At 45.1% G+C, this 23,627-nt stretch overlaps 1 protein-coding gene across 1 annotated transcript in view; it reads right to left on the bottom strand.

Moving 5' to 3' along the window:
• BAG6 (BCL2 associated athanogene 6) overlaps positions 1-22,195 on the bottom strand; it is a 41,229-nt gene extending 19,034 nt beyond the window's left edge. The window contains exons 1-15 of the mRNA XM_018564774.1: positions 22,089-22,195; positions 18,409-18,494; positions 16,776-16,893; positions 16,495-16,682; positions 14,442-14,501; positions 14,001-14,057; positions 6,629-6,703; positions 6,262-6,392; positions 6,008-6,134; positions 5,383-5,577; positions 4,356-4,614; positions 4,221-4,265; positions 3,768-3,863; positions 2,627-2,775; positions 852-924 (exon numbers count right to left, since the gene is read on the bottom strand). Of these exons, the coding sequence (XP_018420276.1) occupies positions 852-924; positions 2,627-2,775; positions 3,768-3,863; positions 4,221-4,265; positions 4,356-4,614; positions 5,383-5,577; positions 6,008-6,134; positions 6,262-6,392; positions 6,629-6,703; positions 14,001-14,057; positions 14,442-14,501; positions 16,495-16,682; positions 16,776-16,893; positions 18,409-18,486 (1,651 nt within the window). The 5' untranslated portion in view covers positions 18,487-18,494; positions 22,089-22,195. The remainder of the gene's footprint in view (positions 1-851; positions 925-2,626; positions 2,776-3,767; positions 3,864-4,220; positions 4,266-4,355; positions 4,615-5,382; positions 5,578-6,007; positions 6,135-6,261; positions 6,393-6,628; positions 6,704-14,000; positions 14,058-14,441; positions 14,502-16,494; positions 16,683-16,775; positions 16,894-18,408; positions 18,495-22,088) is intronic.
• Between the last annotated feature and the right edge of the window lie 1,432 nt (positions 22,196-23,627).

The raw sequence follows: 23,627 nt of genomic DNA on the forward strand, positions 1-23,627 counted from the left end.
GAACTAGTAGTGTTCTCCAAGTACTAGGATGACATCGCTACAATAAGTGTTCATTGTCGCCCTAGGATAGAAAATACGTGTGCAGAGGGGTATAGCCTACAAGGGGAGTAATAATGCCCTTCTGGTGTAGCCTGGTGTCCATCCTTCTAGAGACGGGGCATATACACAGAGCTTATTCCCCAGGGCATCTTCCGCACACAAATCAGTGAATGTTAATGTCACTGTACAAGTCAAATGGAAGTGTCAGTAATGCTCATAGTTCTAGTGCAGGGGGTCTCAAATCTCCGGCCCTCCAGCTGTGGTGAAACTACAAATCCCATGATGCATCTCTCTTCGGGAGTCATGTCTGTGGCTGTCAGAATCTTGCAGTGCCTCATGGGATTTGTAGTTCCACCACAGCTGGAGGGCCGGAGGTTTGAGACCTCTGTAAATCTAGTGTATGTATCGCCTGTTTTTTTTACATTGTGGATATAGTAAGGAAGAGTTAGGATTTCTATTAGGTTATTTTATGTCATCTGTGTCCTGCTAGGCAGATTTCCCTTCACTTTCTGTCTTGAAGATGCAACAGGAAGGGAGAGGCAATCTCCCTAAATGTGAATCTCTGCTTTAAACAGCTGTCATCAGAACATTTGTTCCCACTGGAAGATTGCCACTTGTTCTCAGGGCAAGACAAAAATGTATGATTTCCCCTTTCTTTCTTGGCGACAGAGGTGAAATAGAGGGTTGAATCACATCAGCGGTGACATAAAGCACAATAAAAGTTGCAGGGGGTCCAACCCTTCCCTATTCGATCTATAAATATCCTCCCTCCCGGACAGAGAGATACAAAGAGTGGCACACTGATCACTCACCTACAATGACCGGGTGCATGAGCAGTTGCCCCACTAGGCCACTGATCATCTGTGTGAGGGAGCTTGGAGCAGCCTAGGAGACAAACAAAAGGGGTGATAAATACATCAACAGAACCACAACCCAGGAAACAAATACAGAGCTCCTATACACACATGTAAACTGCTTTCCCTCCCAAAATGTTTTTTTAAAATTCTGTGCAATCACTTACGATTCACAAACTTCTACTACGCTGACCAGCAAAACAGTTTAGAGCAAGGGGTAGGCAACCTCGGTATTCCAACTGTGGTGGAACTACAGATCCCATGAGGCATTGCAAGGCTCTGACAGCCACAGACATGACTCTCAGAGGCATAATAGGTTTTGTAGTATTACCACAGCTGGAGCGCTGAGGTTGCCTACCCCTGCCTTGGAGATCTGTACTACAGATGTGACGCTATTTATCTGGAGCTCTGGTGTAACTATACGCAAAAAGAAAACCTTTAAAGCGTACCTATACCTGCCTCCTCTCCAGCAATGTGAAGTCCGGCATCTTCAGCCACCTTGATTGGTCCCCCCGGGATGACTTCACTATCATGCATGCGAGTTCATTCATCCTAGCACCCGGCAGAGGCAGGGACTGTACACATTCACAGCTCAGTGTACACAAAAAGGAAGAATGAACACAGCAAGGTCAGAGCCCTTTATTACAGAAGAGATACAGGATGTCTGTTCTGTGATAATACAAACCTTTCAAGAACAGCTATAGTTCCACTTTAACCATTTCTCTTAATTATTATAGTGGATCTGCAGCTTATCTGTTCTCTGTGCCTGTTAAATATATAAATTGAAAGTGTTTTGTAACAACTGCTCAAAAAAATACCGGTTGATCCTGCGCGGAATCCAATGCTGCTCTGTGCACCCTGCAGTGTTATCTCAAAGTTAACAGGGAATACGTTAGGACTACAGTTTTTTCTGTGGACTGCTTGTTGACCTACAACCGCCCTATGTTAGAAAGGTGACGAGAGGGTTCTGTAGTCCTAACACACTTGCTGACCTTGGGTGGCAACACTGCTCCTACCATACATACAGTACAGCAAGTGTTGTCAACCTAGGACAGGAAGTAAATTACTGGCAAGATCAGCTGGTGAAAATAATAAAAGGAAACAAGAGCAGCCAACACATCTAAGGACTTGTAAGCTGCAATGTATTGTATTACATTTTGTGTTTTGAGTTTAGATAAGCTGCATATTTATATTTTTATTGTTTAAAAGGAGAACTATGGGTTCAGGGCTTTTCCCCATAGTTCTCCTAACGGTAACGGGAGAACACATACTAGCGTCCTCCTGTCACCCAAAGCTCAGTATATCGCCAGCTACAGCTCGCGATTTACTGAGACGCCGCAGCCGGGGCGGATCCCGACATTACTGTCTGGATCCACCCAGCTGTGTGAGTGACAGCTGGCTCTGCCTATCTAGAGGCCGAGCTAGCTGTAACTGCCCCCTTCCCCGTCCTCTCCGCCAGTCAGCGCTGGAGGATCGGAGCGGGGAATCCCTGCAGGGCGCCGTGAGTGACAGTCACGGCTCTCTGCACGGAGATGATTGAGAAGTGAGCGAGTGACGGTATGGGTTTGCTCACTTCCCGATCTATTGAGCCGACGTGTGACAGTTTCATTGTCACAGGTCGGCTAGAACTATGAGGCTGAGTGATTTTCACTCGCCTCATAGTTCTCCTTTAAGTATTAAAATAGAAAAAAAATAAAATGAATGGCCTTACAAGGTAACTTGCCCTCACTTACCGCTGTCCCGGGCCCTGCCCCAGGAGAAGTCCCTGATCCAGTGGGAGGTGTGGTGGTCGTGGTTCCAGGCTGGGGTGGATGAGGAGGAGCAGCGGGCCTTGTGAATACAAAACGAGGAGAAGCAGCCTGAAATCCAGGAATTTGCTGCCCTGTAAATAACAATTTTGATAATAAATATATCATTTTGATAATAAAAAGTCCTGGAATAATACCGGATCATATTCTGAGGCAAAGCATGCCGTTTTCAGCACCAAGGTCTCAGTTTAGGTACACAGTAGGGTTTAAGGACATGTTTCCACCATCACCGGACCAGATATGGATGCTTTTTTGCAGCTGCATGCGTTTTAACGTGTTTTTGACACGTTCAAGACGGTTGGTTTTTTTTTTCCCAATATGCGGATTAGGTCTCTGAGGTCATTTCCTGCTTCTTCTAAGCTTTTCATGTGTTTGTGGCCTTCACAGGAGCACAGGAGGTGATCAAACATGGAGCTATGGAATGTCTTGGCCCTGTGTGTGATAATCCTGCGTGTTTTGGGTCATAAAGCTCAGGACATTCTTGTACATAGGTGACAAACCGATCTGTGTCCGCATGTTAGTCCACCATGTTTGCAGAACACAGAGGACACAGACAAGGACATCAATGCTCAGGTGAAAATGCCCCTTTTCCATAAAGGATGTGTACAATGTTGTTTAGCTTATCAAAGGTGACCAGTAGTGTTTTGCTTTTTTTTTTACTTACGTTCCAGTGCATTCATGCGCATTGTGTCGCGTTCCGGTGCGTTCCAGAGCAGAGAAAAATCGCGCCTGCAGTACTTTGTTTTGAAAGCACTGGCACTGACTGCACTGCTGGGAACTGCAGCCCTAAAATACCATAGGAATACACAGGGATGCATTTCTGGTGCGTTTAAAAAACGCTCTGGTCTGGTGATGGTGGAAACAAGTCCTAAGGGTTCATCTAACTTTAGGGAGTGGGTGAAAGAGAACATCTGAGGGATAGAAGTTTGTGCTGTTATTTAGCTGAATGTTCTCCCTTTCAGAGTAGAGATGTCAGCACATTGTCAGGCTGTAAGGCCCCATGAATGCTGACCTGTCTCTTACCTGAATTCACGGCTTATAACAGGCACTGGTGCCCTGTACTCACCTGACGCAGCAGCCATGGCTTGCTGGGTGATCTGGTGGGAAATGGCCTGCATGAATTCAGGAGGTAACCCAGGCATGTGTATATGTGCGCCACCACCTGCAACAAAGAACATCAATCACTAGTACACAGTTTGTTGCAGACATGCATGAAAAAAAAAATCATACAGGGAGTGAGAGCCTGATAAGAGTAATACATAAGAGGGGGTCCTTTTCAGGTTCACAGTTCCTCCAAGGGGTTTGCCCCAAACCTGAGCATCTTCTGTGCTCCTCTATGTGTGCTGACCTAATAACTCCGGTCAGGCTCCTTCACTGTGCAATCAACAAGCAGAATGCAGGTTCATGGAGAAAAGCAAGCTCAATGACCTGGGTGAACCATAAGGCAGAGGTATCTGGTTTACTAGACTGGCTGGTGCACACTGAACATATTGCTAAGCACAACTGACATTTGTCTCACCTCCTGAGGTCGGGGGAATATTTGATGACCCCCCGGGTCCCGATTCTGAAAGATAAAAAATGGAACAAAAGTTATAATCTGAAGTACTGTGCCACATAAGGGCGGCTTACCAGATCCAAAGTCTAACTAGCTCACCTTGGATATTCATCATCATCATGACTGGTTCCACTGTCTGGTGTGTGATGCGTATAACGCGTGGGTGCGGAGGAGGAGCAGAGGTAGGTGGGGCCTGAGGTGGGGCGGAGTCTGCAGAAGGAGGGGCCGCGGTGTCACTGGCTCCACGTGTTGTTTCAGAACTGCTATTAGGAGTGGTTGAGGTTGTCGTTCCTTCGCTGGTTGTCTGACCGCCATGGGCTCCATTCCCCGTCATTGTCACCGTGGTACCAACATTAATCTAGAGGGAGAGCAATTCAACATTCGCAGTAAGCAAAAAAGGCAATTTGCCTCATTATACTGGACGCTGCCATTCAGGGAGGTTTCCATTAGGACTTTGTTCACACCTGTGCATGGTGGTAACAGATGGAGGAACTCACACAAATGCGCCATGCATGTTTTGGTGCACCCAATAAATGAGATGCCTTAAAGCAGAGCTTGTAGTAAAATGTAAGGTCCACTTATATTGTCTGGACCCGTCCCCCCCTCTAAGGTCCACTTTAACACAACGCATAAATGAGGGGCAAAAAAGAGAGGAACATCAAGAGATGGGGGCAAAAAGTAGGGATGCACCGATACCGGTATTTCGGTATCTAATACCGATATTTTTTTCTGTACTCACCGAAACCGAATACAGATACCAGAAGTCGCATTAAGAAAGCCAGGCGGCGTGTAATGACTCGCCACCCGGCTTCCCGATTAGGGACCATGCTTGGGGACCATGCTTCTCGTCACTAGGTAATGAGACAGCATGGAGCCGGCTTTCTGGCCAATTAGGAAGCTTGGCAGCAATCATTTTAGGCTGCCCAGCTTCCCGATACCGGAATTATCGTGCTAGGCGTAGGAGCATTTGGGCAAGTACGAGTACTCGCCCAAATACTCAGCATCGGCACCGATACTAGTATCGGTGCATGCCTACCAGAAAGAGAGAGCGCGACAAAGAGAGTGGAGGGGAGGGACAAGAAAGAGGGGGAGAAAGAGACAGAGGGTAATATAATTATCATCTCACCTGTATAGGGATGGCTGCCTGCTGGAGCAGCATAGGACCTGTGTAGTGTGACATGGGTCGGACCACGTGCATGTGGCGAGGTGTGGCCATGGATAGATTACACCGCAGATCAGACACTGCGATCAAAGCGTTCCCTAACAGCCGAAGACACTCGCCAACAAGATTTATAATTCGCTGCGACTGTTCTCGCTCCTCCTATAAAAGAGACACAGAGTGAAAAAAAAAATGGCTCATGTGACAGCACCTTACATCTTCTAGAATGGCACAGATATGAACCACCCAAGTGTAATTTACTTCATGAACAAATAAGCAGATCAAAAATGAGGGTCCCCAATGGGAGAAATGTATTGAACTGAAGAAAAAAAACAGCCAGTTAGGCATATAATTGGCTACTGAGGTCAACAGCACCACTTTTTCTAAAGTTCTCCTAAATCAATCCAATAGAATGCTGTAAGCAGGGATAGTGGGTGTTCAAATACATCATATATAGGTGACCAATGAGGCTAATGTGAAAACTGGAACAGAAACGGACCCTTTTTTTTTAACACCAGATTTCATAACCAGGTCTCACTAAATAAATGTCTACAGACACCCCGAGGATGCAAAAGACAGAAGTTGCGCTTACATTCTCATAGGCGCCGTTGGTAGCATTGCTGATGATCTCCCGGTAGCGCTCCATGAAGGGAGCCAGGCGCTCTTCCACCCGGGATAAAGACTGGAGGATCTCAACATACTCCGTTGGGGTCGGGTGGCTGCAGTGGAATACAGACAATATTATGAGCAGGATTAAACAGAAAAAACACAAAGAAACTAAGAGTGATTGGTGCACTCTCGAATATGGAATACTGATATTTATACAGTAGAAAGTAATTGTGTTACCTTGTTGGTGCTGCACCAGCTTGTCCCTCCGAGCTTGGTGCACTTTGGGATGGTGTCTCCCGAGTTCCTGATTCACCTTCAGGTCCTGCTGTTTCCATGGGTTCTGCTGCCGGATCATTGCTAGGTTGTTGCTGCACACCAAGAGAACATTACAGACAAGAAAGGTCAATGTCCTTCTTACACACCGCTACCTAATCTTATAAACAGCACAGGTACATTACACACAGCAGTGTCATCTCCATCCTCACACACACACACTACACCATGGCATGCATAGAGCATAGTTACAGTAAACACAGCAGTATCATCTCCATCCTCACACACCACATCAATGCTGTACAGGTACAGTCAGTCTTTAAACACTCACCTCTAGGCGATCCAATATTGATTGAATATCTTGCAATATGTGTTGCGCCAGAACAAGACGAACGCGAGGCTCACTCTGTATAGGGAGTAGTAGGAAGGAACAACGACATAGGAGAGAAGGATATAGAAGAAGGATATTACCAAGAGCAAGCGGAGAACAAGCGAAGAGGATGTGAAAAGATAAAAAGGTTGCAATGGTAGCAAAAGCAAAAACAAAATGAAGACCAGCAGATGAGAGTTGGGAAGGAGCGCCAGAGGCAACAAGTAAAACTGGTAACGTCTTTTCCATGGATCTTCCAGGACAGCGCAGTAGAGAGGGGGACTAGCCCACCTACAAACATGAAACACATCACCCACATTTAAAATAAAAGGAAACTGGTCCAGGAAGCTGCTTTACAGGCCTGGTCCAAGATTTCCAAGCCCAAGAGGAGAGTAAAGCTCTAGTAGAATGTGCAATAATGCCCTCTGAAGGATTGAAGTGAAGAGAATGACGGGACAAAGCTGTAGCTTGTCTGATCCACCTGGCGGTAGTAATATCAGGTGCTATACAGCCTTTCATAGGACCTGAAAACAAACAAACAAAAAAAGGATTCTTGGACCTTCTCGAAGGCCAAGTGATTTCCAGGTAATGCAATAGACACCTTCTAATGTCCAGATTGTGAAATGCTTGCTTCTCATCACTGGATGGATTAGGAAATAAGGAAGGGATGGTGACAGCCTGGGTTCCGTGGAAGTTGGAAGCTATTTTTGTCAGAAATGTTGAGTCTGTTCTCAAGGTGATACAGCCCAGGAAGATAAGACATTAGGTTCTGCCATGAAAAGAGCTTGGGTTTCACTAACTCTCAGTCTGACATGAGGGAGACTCATAGAACCATATTGAGGGTCAGGATTTTGTCTGAACACTGTTCTATGGACTGCAAAGGAGGAAGTGGAAATGCTTGGAGAACAGTAGAGACGTCACATGAGGGGAATTTCCTAACAGGCATTTCGCTTCTGGAAATGGAGCAAAAACCTCTCAAGAGGGATCTTCTGATAAACCAATATCCAAAAAAGGAAGGAAGGGCTGCTATGTGAGCCTCCAATGTGCTACAGGACAGACTCATCTGCTCCTTCCTGCAGGAACTTGAACACTGTAGAGATAATGGGTATATGTAAAAAAAATTATTGACCCAAAAGGGAAAACCTTTTCTACATTATGCTGTAGTCGTTACTTTTCCTGCTACCTAAGGTAGATACTATACTACCTATAGCCCTCTACCCATCAGGATTATCCTCTCAATAGCCATGCTGTAAGGCAGAGGTGGTGTACATGAGGATGCAGAACCGAGCCCTGGCGAAACAGATTGATCTCCTTCAGAAGTTTCCGTGGCGGGAAAATGATCAGTCTGCAAAGACTCGCCAATGGGCCCCTTTTAGGCCAAAACAGTGTAAATAAAGTGACATTTGCTTTATCTTTGACGAACTATTGGAGCACCTTTGGTATCATATGAAATGGGGAGCGTGAAAGGCGTAAGTCAGATCCCAGTCCAATCGAAGAGCAAAGATATTTGCATGCAATATTTCTGTCCTCAAAGCAGAAAAAGTGAGAACTGCATACGCGTGACATGCGAGGACTATTGCACAGCAGACTGCTTGCATGTACATAGAAGATCTCTGCCCCCAGTCACTTACCCCACACCACCATAAGCAACAAAAAGGAGAAAACTCAGGATCTGACCAAATTTGAGGAAGTGAGGACTCAACTGGAGCCCCTGTGCTCACAGGTATAGTTGTTTCTCCTCAAGCAGATAAGGAACCTGGGGGGAATAATGATGAGGAGGTAATGGGGAGGGAGGGTCCCACAGAAAAGTTAATCCTAGCCAGGACGAGCCCAGGCATGCAACCCATCCATATCCATTGTTCCTGACATCATAGGGGAGCATACACTAAGAGGCACCTGCACCTTCCTGTTAGACTGGAGGAAATACAATAACTAATGTGGTTGGGAGGGAGGGACTTTATTTTAACTGTGGATGATGCGTTTCCTGTTTGTAGGTAGTCAGATCCCCTCTCTCCTGTGCTGTCCTGGAACATGAATTAGGAAAAGGTGAACAGTAAGCCAGAAAACAGACAAAGAATGCATTAGACGGTTGCAGTCAGACACAGGTGCAGTATTGGATAACAGCAGCTGACAAGAACCCACCACCTACATTCACATGCCTCTTAGCTCCCGTATTAAAGATCTGATTGCAATATACACACACATGGTATAACCAGTCCAGTCTAAAAGCATGTTTCACATACCACAGTGTATCATCAGGCCCCTGGCTTCTCTAGATCTTAAAAACAATTGCCAGTTATACTTAAATAATGTAAAATCCAATTGAACCTTTACCTTAAATCATCTAAATCCATTCCGTGTGCGCCAAAACAGAAAGGTGAGCAAAGTTCTGTTTTCTTCAGAAAGTAGCCTCAGCCTGAGTAGAAACGTCCGTCTCCTGCCAGCATTCTACAGAAGGACTTTGCTCTTTGTGTGGAAGCAGTGGCCTCTCTGCAGAGAACAGAGAGGCCATCTACTGTGTCAGACCCCTTACTCTCTAATCAACAAAGCTCATGCTCCATACGGATTGTAGAGCTATAGGTCTGACTAACCAGGGAGGGTATTGGATCTCTGCCAAGAAAGCACTGCTTCTATACAGATCAAGGCTCTTCCCTACAGAATGCTGGCAGGGGACGGCTTTTCTACTCAGGCTGTGGCTGCCTTCCAAAGAAAACAGACTTTGCACACCTTATGTTTTGATCAAAGTGGAATGTATTTAGCTAATGTAAACTGAAGGCTCAGTTGGGCTTTAATCATGTCATGTGGTAAAACAGAAACTAGCAGGAACCATCAAGGGGCCTCCAAACATCCTGTATGCAGCTTTTATGTTTACAGCAAAGTGGATCACCAGCAAAACTCCACTGCAGAGCAGGTGACTTAAGAGTTGCTGCATTGCCCTTTGAGATGCATTGGGCATTTCCATCTAGGGCTCTCTGGTAAGTATTTGCATGCCTGGAAGTCCCTTCATTAATCTTAGAGTCGTCTTCTGTGCACTTTTGGGGCCTTTCGATTTCAGGCATACAAGTGAAAGCACGGACGTTGAGGTCTGCTGGGCTCAACCCCACCACCCCACAATCTAATTAGATGCCAGTTTTGGGCTGTGAAGATGCTCTTATTGGTTTTGGTGGGGGCTGGACCTGAAAGTTTCAGAGCTTAAAAGAGAACTATGAGGCAAGTGTTTTCCCCATAGTTCTCTTTAGGGTCATAGGAGGACATATACTAGCATCTTCCCATGACCCAAAGCTCAGTATATCTCAGTCAATACTGTGAGCGCCGCGTCTGGGATGGATCCCGACATTACTGTTGAGATCCACCCATCTATGTGAGTGACAGCTGGCTCTGCCCATCTAGAGGCAGAGCCAGCTGTGCCCGCCCTCTCCCTATCTGTTCCTGAGCTCTGCGGTGGCGAGAGGAGGGGGGAATCCCTGCATGGAGCGGTGACTGTCACCGATCTTTGCAGAGAGACGATCGGGAAGTGAGCGGAACGGCAACATGTTTCTGCTCACTTCCTGATCGATAGAGCCGACCTCCGACAGCTTCTTTGTCACAGGTCGGCTCTAACTTTGAGGATGAGTGGAAATCACTCACCTCATAGATCTCCCTTAAGTCAAAGCTTAATTACTGCACACGTGGGCTTGACTACTGCCCACCTAGAGATTGATCCTGCAGGCTAACACATGTACTGTGCAAGCTTATCAAGGTGTCAGCACTGTTTTGGGAAGGTCAAGTGACATCACTACCCCTTGTTGATTAAAAAAAAACAAAACTAGAATTCTTTGAATGGCTGATGTGCCGAGTGAGGGACCCCCTGTGTTTTCAGAGCAGGGGGAAAGCTACTCAGCAAAGTGCAGGATCTGGAGCTTGCTATTAGCTCTTGCTACTACAGTACTTTACTGGATCCCCAGTGACCAGTCAGGTGTGACATGGCATGCATACTTGTCAACATTAAGTGTACTTCCACCTCCAAAAGTCAAATTTAAGAAACCCCTACTATATGTTTGTTATGCGTTCCCATTCACACAGCATACCTAAAATCATTTCAAATGACATATTTCTTACCTTTCTTTGGAGCAGGATTAAACATAGGACTATATAGGCAGCTTCTACAGCTTAGAACAAATGGCAACGTGCAGATAAAGGACAGACACATAGACACCGTTTTTTTAAGCACATTAATATACTAGTAATACAGGTGAAACTCGAATAATTAGAATATCGTGCAAAGTTCATTTATTTCACTAATGCAACTTAAAAGGTGAAACTAATATATGAGATAGACTCATTACATGCAAAGCAAGATAATTCAAGCCGTGATTTGTCATAATTGTGATGATTATGGCTTACAGCTCATGAAAACCCCAAGAACCCCAAATCCACAACCTCAAAAAAGTAGATTATTACATGCAATCAATAAAACAAGGATTGTACATAGAACAATATCGGACCTCTGAAAAGTACAAGCATGCATATGTACTCAGTACTTGGTTTGGGCCCCTTTTGCAGCACTTACTGCAATTACTTTTGCACGATATTCTAATTATTCGAGTTTCACCTGTATACTATGTACTACCGAAGCCTTGATCTTTAACCCTTTGTTACAAAAGACAGTGTGCACATCTAGTTTACAACTGATAATGAAATCTGCCAGCACAGTCCAGACAGGATTAATTATGGTAAACTTAACACCCCAGCTCCCCTCCTTAAAAGTGCCATTAAGGATAGAATCCCCCCCATGCTGCTTTAAGGACTTGTGTGATGCCTCTTGATCCGAACAACTTCTTCCTTCCACTCATTTTACAAAGTCCTTCCAGCGCTGGTGCCGGTCTCTGATCCACGGCAGACTTCAAGTCCAACGGAGTCTGCCGTGCGTGCTCCCGGTGGCGTTCACTCAATGTCAGCAGTGTTCTCCTCGGAATATGTGTACAGCGCATGCAACCGCACACACTTTCTCCTTCACAGCGTTTGGATTTCTACAGTGTGAGCGAGCGCTGCTGACACAAGTGGTATTTGTCACTTTTATTTTTTATGTTGGGGCATAGATCTACTACTAGGGAGTAGTAGTAGTAGTAGTAGTAGTAGTAGTATATATCCAATACTAGCAGTAGATATATGCCCCCCCCCCCCCAAAAAAGAGACTTTAATTCTACTTTAACATTACATAGAAGAAGTAAGCCAAGTAAAATGTTTCAGCAAGTAAAAAGCTAAGCAGAAATGTTTAGATTTTTTTTTTAAAGTTATGCTTTGTGAATGGGAACATGTAACAAATATAAAAGTAGGTGTTATTCCAAATTGGCTGCAAAAGTATGGAAATACACTTAAAACTTTACATTTTGTCTCTTTCTACATCTTTTTATTTTTTAATATTTGAAAAGATAGCTCAATGCTTCAAAAACGTGTTTTTTTTTAAATGTTTTACTTCAGACGACTGGAAAGTGTGAGCGCATGGGGAACGTATGCTGTACAGTGATTGAATGCTGTATCCAAAATTCTGATTCATCCAATTGCTATTGCCGTTTGTATTTCTCAAATGACAAAAATCAAAAATAAAACGCTTTTTAAAAAGTCATCTAAAACTTCCAACAGTACACAACCAAACCCTTCTGATTCCATGACAGTCTTCCTTCAAACAGTTCAAATCAAAGAAAAACAAACTTTTGTCACTTAAAATGACTCTGTCATAAGAGAAGTATGGGGGCCACCAACGCTGACCTCTACTTTGACAAAGTTAGCTGTCTGGCTATTATGTTGACGTTTTTGCTTCAATATTTTGAGCCTCTGGCCTAGAAAGATGCTTGTTTCAGGTAAACAAAAAAGGAAGAAGGGAAGATGCATGCAGCCTGCAGGGCCGCCATGCCTGAAGAGTGCCAAAGCTACGGTGAAAATCACAACATATTAAGCACATATGCTTTACAAAGCTTTTGCCATGCATAATAGTTAATATATTTGTTTTTATATATTTGCTAAAACTAGGGCAGCAGCTAACGATTTTCATAATCGGTTAGTTGCCCAATTATTTTTTCCATTAATCAATTAGTTGTATTTAAAAAAAATATATCTCTCCCCCACCAACCAACTAATCGGAATTGAGAATAGTTGACAACTATTCGCATAATCGATTTGTTGTTGCAGCCCTAGATAAAACTGATATCTTTCAACTTAGTACTAGTCACAAGTACTTCCTGTGGTCTCCCTGCAGCTGATCTTTTCCCCATTACTGACTTGCCATGCCTTGCTCTGCTCAGTGTCTCTGTGTGGAGGCAACCATCTTGGTAGAGGCAGGGCTTTGCTTCCTCATGTCAGAGGCTCCAGCAAGGAGAACAGTGAGCAGCACAGTAGTGACATCACCAAATATCATTTCAAACCTCACAAGACCAGCAGTCAGAAGCAGCGCCGCCTGAGTTCTCACACTGCAGATATACAGCTATGAGGCTGTAGGAACAGGAGTCCCTAGGCACCCTCACATACCAGGAATTGCACTGCTATTTTTCAGGAGGAATTCAAGACAACAGGGAAATCTTTCAGGGTACTGCTTTGGCACAATTAACATTTTTAAATGTTCCCTCTAAGAGCAGGTCTTCGCTTTTTGAGTTAAGGTCCACCAGTTGAAGTGCCTAAGCTTGCGACAGCCTCAAGCCTGTGACACGCTGCACGTGAAGCAGTGCGGAGAGGTGGTGCACGGACCTTTGAGTGCAGGGAGTCATGTCATTCTCACTCTGGCACGTCCGCTTGCAAGAGCTCGCATAGCTGAGCGTGCCGAGATGAAAAATGTCATCTTCAGCCAATGGGCTCGCGCAGATAGACCCGTGCGTCAGCATGCAAAGTCCATTCGGTTGTTACGCACGAGCCGATTGGCTGAAGATGCAGTCTTTCATCTGGCCGGGCTCAGCTCACACAGTGCATGCGAACGTCCGTGCCTCACAGCTTCGCATGCAGTGTATCACGGGCCTAAAAACCTAAAATGTTTCCAGTATGGGCAAAGTACGCGTCTTACTTTTGTTCTTTCCACTGGTTATTTCACAAGTTCCTATATATGGTTTTTAGTGTTTGTATCTAAAACTGCAATATCAAAAAAGGTATCGATCGCAAATTTTCCCTTTCTTTCATCAAAATCTATAAGCAATACCCATCTTCTAACTAAAGATCTGGGGCAGTCTCAGCTAAAACACAATTGTAACACTGTTTGTCTCTTCTGTTATAACAGCGCACTTGGGAAAACGCGACAAACAGAGCAGCGACTGATCAACCATGATAATACATGTCATAGGACTAGAGGCAGAATCTCCACGTCTCGTACCTGGATGGGGAGCTGCTGGTCCAAGTTTATATGTACATCAAGAGAGGAGCCATCATTCTAAGCAGAGAAGGTAGGAAGGAAGAAGAGAGCCAGAGGGGATCAGGCGGGATGAGAAAGAGCAAGATGAAATTAGGAACATTAAAAAATAGAGTTCAGAAAGGATGCAGAAACAGCAAGAAGGACGAGAAAAGACAGAGAGGGCATGGAGAGGCACAGAAAGACATGAAAGAGGAGCGGGACAAGTGGAGAAGAGAAGAAGGAGTAAACGGTATAAATCAGAGTATTGTTCTGAACATATTAGATCTCCTATTCTACATGTAAACAACCCATCCAGGAAAGGGTTATACATGCAAACACCACAGGAGAGAACACATTGCTTGCAGGGACAGGATGTCAACCAACACAGAGAAGGTAAATCTGAATGAGGCTTTTTATACTTACCCCACTGACTGTGGAAACACGTGGGGCTCTGCCAGCCTCACCCAGACCCGACATGACATGCTGTGGGAAGAGAGGCGAAGAACATGTCAGCTTAAAGAAGAACTCTGCTCTGAACAAGAACATATCACCCCATTCTAACGAAAGTGTTTAGATCTCCAAAGGTCATCTACTATATGATAAACACACTAGTTTGGGGTCACCTTTAATAAGTAACCTCATGTCAAAACAATCCATAGATCCAAGGTGGTATCCAACAAAAGGTATAGGCAAATCTTGACCTTTTCCTATAAAAGTCAAGCTTGTTCACACCCTTCTACCCCCTGGTTCTTTAATGCGATAGGCAGCCTTACTGACCAATAGGACAGCTTGAGAAAATGGAGGGTGGCAGGCCAAGCACATCTTACAGGAAAATTAGAGATTTGCATGCAACTTCAGCTACCTACCTCCTAGGTTCTGCCGATTGTTTTCTTGTTAAGGGAACATCTGCTTATCCATTTTTCATCACATGCTTAGAGGAGAACTATGAGGTGAGTGATTTACACTCAACCTCATAGTTCGAGCCAACGTGCGACAATGAAATAGTCACACGTCGGCTCAATAGACCGGGAAGTGAGCAAATGCATACCGTCGCTCGCTCACTTCTCGATCATCTCCCTGTAGAGAGCAGTGACGGTCAGGCACCGCTCCCCGCAGGGATTCCCCCCTCCGATCCTCCAGCGCTGAGTGGAGGGGAACAGATGGGGGAGGGGGCGGGCACAGCTGGCTCTGCCTCTAGATAGGCAGAACCAGCTGTCATTCACGCTGCTGGGTGGATCCAGACAGTATTGTTGGGATCCGTCCCGGCTGCCTCAGTATACCACAAGCTGTAGCTCGCAATATACAGAGCTTTGGGTCACAGGAGGACACTAGTATATGTCCTCCAGTGACCCTTAAGAGAACTATGAGGAAAAACACTTACCCCATAGTTCTCTTTTAAGAGGAACTGAATAGTGGAAGCCGTGCCCAAAAACAAAATCAGGCAGAGAACATCGGACAATTCACCAGCATTGCATATGGACTCCCTGCAGCTGATAATTGATCATGCCTTGTTCTGTATTGTCTGCCAAGACTTCTCTTGTTCTGCACTGTATCTCCGGGTGGAAGCAGCCATCTTGGTAGAGGCGGGGCTTTGTTTTCCCATGTCAAAGCCTCCAGCAAGAAGCAAATTAGGGGCATCATCAAGTCTCACTCTTTGGGCACAATCACACCAGTGCCTGCATTTTATGCACCTGCACTGAAGCCCAAAGTACAGAAACGAGCAACAGTGTACAAGATGTATGATGGAGTAAATGGTGCATGTACAATTTGCTTTGATGTGTTAGGCAGTGCACTTAAATAAATGCGCTGACTTAACATAACACACCGCAACGGACCCAAGTGGTGTAAATGGGCTCTTAATCAAGTGAAAAAAGCAGTCAGGGTCAGCTGTGTTTTGGATGATCTCACCTTGTAGATATGCAATTAGGAGCCTGCAGGGACAGGAGTGCCTAGGCACCCTCACATACCAGGCAAGAGCTCAAGGACGTCACACTGCTGTTTAGTTCAACTTTAAACATAAAAGTTGTGCTTCAGACTGCAATGCATGGACTGATTCTCTTTGGAGGCTTCAGCAAGCAGCCTAACCTGTTTGTTACTACAGTTCATGCAGAGTACAGCTTTCTGTAGCCTTAGAGGGGCGGCACGCATGCCGGAACAGGGCGTGTAAGGTAAAAACTAACTACAGAACACCAGAAGATAGCAAATACTGAATTCTATAAAGAGTCAGGGGCATGTCATACTACGGATCATGTCGCTGGGGGCATATATCCAGGCACAGAAACTACACACCTGCTCCTACAGTATTGCTCCACTGCAGGCCAAAATGATGCAGAATCTTGCTCATCTTATAAGGCAACACTGTAGGAGCAGGTGATTGTTCTTGCTGCTCTCTCATAGAGATCCGAAGGCCTAGCGGTTGAATGGTGGGAAGCACTAGAGTACTATATAAATGAAATGGTCTAGTGGATTTCCTCACCGGCAGATTAAACGCTCCCACCATCACGTAGCTGTTTCCGTTCCTCTCAGGACCACCAGGCCCTGATCCGCCTGCAGCGCCACCACTAGAGCTGGAAGATGTGCTGGATGACGCAGAAGCTCCCCCATTAGTGGTCTGTGTCTGAGGAGGCGCACGCTCCACCAAGTGAATGACCTTCCCATCCACATCTGAATGAGCAGAACAGAAATTGGTTATTAAGGAGAAAGTTCTGCAACCTCTATTCAAAGCCTGCCATGCAGCAGACAAAGCCAGGTACTCACTGTATTCCTTCAGCTTTTTATCTTCCTGCAGCACACGACCTTGATATATGAGCCGCTGCTTCTCTGGAGGGATGCCAACCGAGGAAGATATGTGATCCTTAAAGTCCTTCACAGTTATCTGTAGGAAAAGGGGCAAGGTGGCAGCTCAAACAAAAGGAATGTTGTGGACACACACATAGTATAATCATAATTCCCCTATGGGTGTCAACAAGAAGAACCCACAGACTAGCAAGCCTGCCTTCAGCTCGATTACAGAACTGTAATAACATAAACCTTCCATATACATGAAGCTAAAAGGAATGTATACAAAGTTTTAGTTATAAGAATTAGGGCTGCAGCTAACGATTGTTTTCATAATGGATTAGTTGTCCGAATATTTTTTCAACTAATCGACTGGTTGTATTAAATAAGGACCGCCGAATGTGGATCCGAATTGCAGCGAGCGTCAAAAGGGGTGAGGTTGCGTGGGCAGCCGAGACAATGATGGAGAGATGTTACAAAGCTACTAATTTAAATGAATGATCTTTTAGACCCCTAGTGTCATTATTCCTCTTCACTGGATTCAGTTGCTGAGGCAGCTGAATGTCAACGCAGTAGGCAGTGGCTGGGAGCAATAGCCAGCCTGTTATTGGTTATTTTAAATTGCAATAGCAGGCTGGCTATTGCAGCCCCCCGTCTTCTGTCAATCAGCAGAGGAAGGGACTGAAAGAGAAAGTGCTCCTTCAGTTCCCACCTCTGATGATTGACAGCAGGCAGGTGCAATAGCCAGCCTGCTTTTGCAATTTAAAATAAGCAATAGCAGGCTGGCTATTGTTTCCAGCCGCTGATGGGAGACTTGACGCCGATGTGCTATGAATCCCCCAGACTCGAGTCCAGGGATTGATAGAACACTGGCAGAAGAGCAAGCATGGGGGAGCAGAGGAGGGGGAACGGGGAGCTTGCAGAGTCACCGCAGTCATCTGTTTCCCCACTGCCTCCGCCGATACAGACGGGAGGAGTAGCGGGGATTAAAAGGGAAACAGACCGCTGCAGCCAGCACCAGCTGTGAGAACGGAGGAGCAGAGCGGCAGCAACTAATCGAAAATCAACTAATCGATGATGAGAATCATTGCCAACGATTCTCATTACCGATTATAATCGATTAGTTGTTGCAGCCCTAATAGGAATAACCCCCCACCACCATATTCTTGAACTTTATTGGTACCACTCCAAAATGTTCACATAATCAATAAATTGATTTAAAATAATTTTCTCATTATGTACAATTAAAAACCATGGCTTTTGGTCTTACAATATACATTCCATCATATCCTTGAACATATCCCATGTACTTTGGTGAGCCTGTCACACTATACGTGTGTTCCTTATGTCTATGTAACAGGTAGTAGTTATTGGTGTATCGTCTTACATCGCTCCATGATGTAACATCCAGTACAGGGTGTACTACAGAAAGTCCATGGCAAAACTTAATATAATGATAAAGCAAAGATGACCGCTATGTTCTACATTCTCACTAAAGTGTCCCCCAAAATAATATTGTTTAGTCTGTTCCCAGTACTACATATATGGGACTGCTCGTGTATTTTGGCCCCTCAGACACCCAGTACTTAGAATGCGCTCTCTGTGAACACACCTCTGCATCCACTGTGAAGGTGCGAGATTGGGAGTCCAAGGTTTTCACCGTCACCTCCATCTTCTCGTCAGCTGCCATCTCGCTCCCTGAAATACAAAAGGAGAGAAGGTAATGGTGATGGGAGCTGAAGGACATTTCCAGGTAGAATATGGCCCTGTCGCTAGATGAGAGGTTATACTGTGTCTTGTAGTTCCACCTAGGAGATGATGAAATCAGACTTCACAACCTTTACTTTAAAGATCCATAAAGAAAGAGTTTGTGTTTCCAGTCCAAAACTACCGGCTTTATAGTCATCGCACACTATTTACACACAGTGATTAGCCTGCTGGCAAAACCACGGACAAACATCAAGGGACGTACAGACCAAGGGCTCAGAGGACACGATCGCTGCTAAACCCAACTACCTCTTTTCATGAAAATGGAACACAAAAGGGAGGGGTTTGTTTAAAGCTGAACTTCGGGCAAGCAGAAAAAACAAGACACATATGGGAACAGTTCACATCAGGCAAAGTATTGTTCATTTTGTGTCCAGGTAATCCTGCCAGATAGTACAGCCAGATCATGGACTCCATTTCCCTTGGCTGTACCCTGGCCTACATACTGGGCAAAGCAGCAGCACACTTAGATGTCATCTATCTGCTCACTCTGCTCTCTCCTCCTCTTAGCAGAGTCTGACTGGCACCTAGTGCTGTCCCTTCCCCTCCCCAGTCTACAACCCCACTTCCAGAAAAGTTGGGACGCTGTGTAAAAACAACAGAATGTAATGATTTGTAAATATCAGAAACCCATTTTTTATTAACAATAGAAAAAAGAAAACATATCCAATGTTTAACTGAGAAAATGTAATATTGAAATTGATGGCAGCAACACGTCTCAAAATGTTGGGACAGGGCAACAAAAAGCTGGCAAGGTAAGTGGTACCGACAAGGAATAGGAAAAGATTGGAATTACAGTAGTATTAAACCCTCAATCTTTCTTTTCAATAATGAATCCGGATCAAACTAATACACACCGCCCAGCAAAGCATTGCTTTCCATATTTGCCCAACTTAGACCAAGGGTAGGCAAACTGCGGCCCTCCAGCTGTGGTGAAACTACAAATCCCATGATGCATCTCTCTCTGTGAGTCATGTCTGTGGCTGTGATAATCTTGCAATGCCTCATGGGATTTGTAGTTCCACTACAGTTGGGAGGGCCAGAGTTTGGCTACCCGACTTAGAGGGTTATTCACTAAAGAGCCGAAGGATTAAGGCAACGGTCCATTTCAGATGGAAGAGAACAGTGTATGCGGACTTGGGAATGGATGGATGGCTTTTTGTGCCAGAATATGATTTATACTGAAGAATCCGTTTATTTCCAAGTCCCCGTACATTGTCCTCTTTCTTAAAAGCCCCAAAGAAGGGAGTAGTTTTTCTTCCAACCCCGGGAACACTTTGGCTTTGTGTACAAATTTACAATTGGAATAAATCTGTATCTGGACTTCAGTATCACGGTGCGGAGTTCTAATTCTAGTTTTACTCATTCCAGTCACAGCAGAAGGTGACCACAGAGCAGCATCAATGTGCTTAAAGTGACACTAAACTCAAAGCTTCAAAATGTATCCAAGTTCCTCAACTGTGTACTGTATTTGCAGGCATAGCAGACGAGTTTATAGACTTAAAAACATCCCCCGAAAATCGGGGGTCGTCTTATATGCCGGGTATACAATACCGCTTGATGTGCGGTAATACTGTATGTACGGTAGCTTCGGCTACATACAGTATACTGCGCTGAGCCAATCACAGCGAGCAATGTATTCTATTAATGTACACAAAGCCTGCCGTGATTGGCTCAGCGCGGTATACTGTATGTAGCTGAAGCTACCGTACATACAGTATTACCGCACATCCAGCGGGCTGACAGATTAGCCTCCCTGGCGGTCTGATTTTTTTTTTTTTTACTTTTAAAATTCCCGCCGTTTCCGCCCCCTGCGGCACAGACGCTCGCAAGGGACGGAACCCAGAAGACGGAAGACACAGCGGGGATCGTGGACAAGGTAAAAGACTGTAATCCCGAGTCTGGCTCGGGGTAACCGCTTATGGTACTGAAAATTACCCCCGAGCCACACTCGGGAATACTGCCATAGAGGTAAGTGGGTGTGTTTAAACATTATTTTGGGCTATACTCGTCTTACACGACGAGTATAGCCCAAAACCTATATTTTAACACAAAAATTAGGGGGTCGTCTTATACGCCGGTAAATAAATGTATCTTAATTGTGTATCACTCGGCTGTAGATCCTCCAATCATCTCTGAATTGGTGCTGACACTGTCCTTCCTTCTGGAGGGGGGCTACTTTTGTTCCCCATGGTCCCTGTGTGTGTTGTAAAGTAGTCACGGCTCCAAGCTCACTCCCATGATGGACTACAACCTCACATTTAGTTTATTGGTATATATTGCGATTGTTTATATTGGCAGAACTGATTTTTTTTTCTTGTTATGAATTCATAAGTGCAGTGTTTGTTTGTTTTTTGTCTTTTATTTTGTTTTTAATACATCTGCCTGGTGTTCAGCTATAAACGACATGTCAACTTTAACATAAAGAGACCCTGTCACCAGCAGGAACAATTGCAGGACAACGCACAGATCAATCAATGATTTTAAAATGCTTACTAGCAGCGATTTTCCTTTCCACAAATTATTTATCATAACCTGCAATGTGCCTTAGAGCTTGCTAGAAAATCTAACTACTTCAAGATGAGTCAAATCCCTAATATAGCTCCCTTCCTCCTTTCATGTCATAGCCCTCTCCTCTTCTGGGAGTGTTTAAATTACTTCCTGTGTTGGCCCAGCTCCTCCACCCTTCCCCTAACCTCCCTACATAACCTTATGGGAGGAGTGTAGGGGAATGCTATATAGCCATGGAAGGCAACCTTGAGGAAACTACAAATCCCATGATGCCTATGGGAGTCGTGCCTGTCAGTCTTGAAAAGCTTCATGGGACTTTAGTTCCACGACAGCTGGAGCATCGAGGTTGCCTACTCCTACTGTATAGTGTCACCTGAGTGACAGCTCCGAGTCGGCTGACATGACATCCAAGATGGTGGCATCCAGCAGCTTTTGGGTATTTAAATGTCTTCACAAAGGAGGCTATTATAGGTAAATAACATGCATGAGTATTCGAGAAGTGCATACGGCTCCGTGTTCAGCTGCGGACAGGAACTCTGTACAAATCAATGTCTGTGTCACCATCCCTACGACTAGAGAGGCAGATGAGCAGATGAGCAGCTATCCAAATGAATCCTTAAATAAATTAAATGCATATATAATCTAATGGTAAGAATGATGTTACAGTAAATGGTTCAGTGACAGGGCCTCTTTAATCTGTGTTTTTCAATCAGCTTGGAGCTCAGTTGTAATGACAGGTTCTCTTTAACCTAAAAAAAAAAACCCCCGCTTAGAACGTTTACAAACATAGAATCTACCAAACCGAATAGGATGGAATGGAACTTCCGGTAAGGGACATTTCAGGTGATAACGACCATCGGTCCAGGGACAGTCTCCCAACATCTATTAATGACAAGACAGCAGCCATGTTGTGCCACTATGACTGTGTACATAGAGCCGACCCGCTGTGATATACTGCTCAGTACATCCGCCGCCCTCTCCCCTCTTCTCATACACCCCCCGAATAGGCCTTACCTGCGATACCGGCACCACCGGCAACCAGAGACACTGATAACTAGCAACTGTTATAACGCAGACAGCAGCAGCCGGCCAACTTCCGGGTTCTCACTCCCTGCCTTCCGCTTCTGAGGGTAAAGGTTAAGCGTGACCGACTTCCTGCTCTTGGAACGCAGAGGCGCCAGTTCTACTTCCGCCCACACGCAGATTGCTTTACTTCCGCCCTGACTCAGCTTACAGGAGTGATCCTGTAGCCTACAGCTTACGTGCTGTAGGCTCCCCAATGAATGACCTCACATTGAAATGTCATAATTTAATAATTATATGATAAATGACTCGTTGGCTCGCATCCGCTTCCTCCTTTTATTTATATTCAGCTAATTTTAGAACGTGGCAAGGATTGATCGTGAAAAGCTGCAGCTGTTTAAGTGAAACACATTTTTGTTTAGGTGGAGAAATTGTTATTACAAAGGAATAAATTCCCCTATGTGAAGGGAATTTATTAAAACTGGAGCAGTCGTCTGTAGTAACCAATCAGCTTCTCTCTTTCATTTTCAAAGCTTAAAGGAGAACTATGGGGTTAGGGCTTTTCCCCATAGTTCTCCCAAGGGTCACGGGAGAACACAAACTAGCGTTCTCCCGTGACCCAAAGCTCAGTAGCTCGCGGTATACTGATCCCGAAAATACAGTCTGGATCCACCCAGCTGCCGGATTGACAGCTGGCTCTGCCTATCCAGAGGCAGAGCCAGCTGTGCCCTCCCCCGTCTGTTTCGCCAGCCAGCGTTGGAGGATCGGACGGGGGAGGGGAATCCATGCAGGGAGCCATGAGTGACAGTCACGGCTCTCTGCAGGGATAGATCAAGTAGTGAGCGAGCGCCGGTATGTGTTCGCTCACTTCCCGATCTACTGAGCCGACCTGTGACAGTTTCATTGTCACAGGTCGGCTCAGATTATGAGTCTGATTGAAAATCGCTCGCCTCATAATTCTCCTTTAGCTGAGCAAACTGAAGATAGAAGCTGATTGGTTACTATGGGCAACTGCTCCAAAAGTGTCCGTTTCCCTTGTGGACTTCAACAAAAGGTTTCAGAGCAGCGTTCAGCGATGTGAGCAGCAGAAATGGCGAATATTTACACTTAGCAGGTTTTGTACAGCGACAGGGTCCCTTTAGAGGCATATTTCACTTTTTGCAATAAATTAATAAATGCATCCATAGTGCAGAAAGAAAACATTTGAGCATTTACTAGTTTTTGCATTTGAGCCTGCAAAGCGTGTCAACCTTGATCAGTGGATTGCAGGTGCAATGCCCAGGTTCTTGCAGACTCTTCCTCCAATCCCCCAAATCCATACAGAGGTGTGGACCTTTGGTTATGGAGCTGTAGAAAATTATTATTAAACTACACGTGCTCTGTGGAGATCTACGAGTCCTTCTGCCGAATTCAAAAATTCACAGGAGCCTGCAAGGAGTAGAACCCTGTGCTCCAGGTAAATGAGGGTGGGGTGGCAGGATGGCTCCATGTTACACCCAGATAGGAGTATAGCATGGAACATGGTATGAA

The sequence above is a fragment of the Nanorana parkeri genome, unplaced genomic scaffold, assembly GCF_000935625.1.
Source record: "Nanorana parkeri isolate BGI_ZX_2015 unplaced genomic scaffold, ASM93562v1 scaffold779, whole genome shotgun sequence".
In the NCBI taxonomy this organism is placed as follows: domain Eukaryota; kingdom Metazoa; phylum Chordata; class Amphibia; order Anura; family Dicroglossidae; genus Nanorana; species Nanorana parkeri.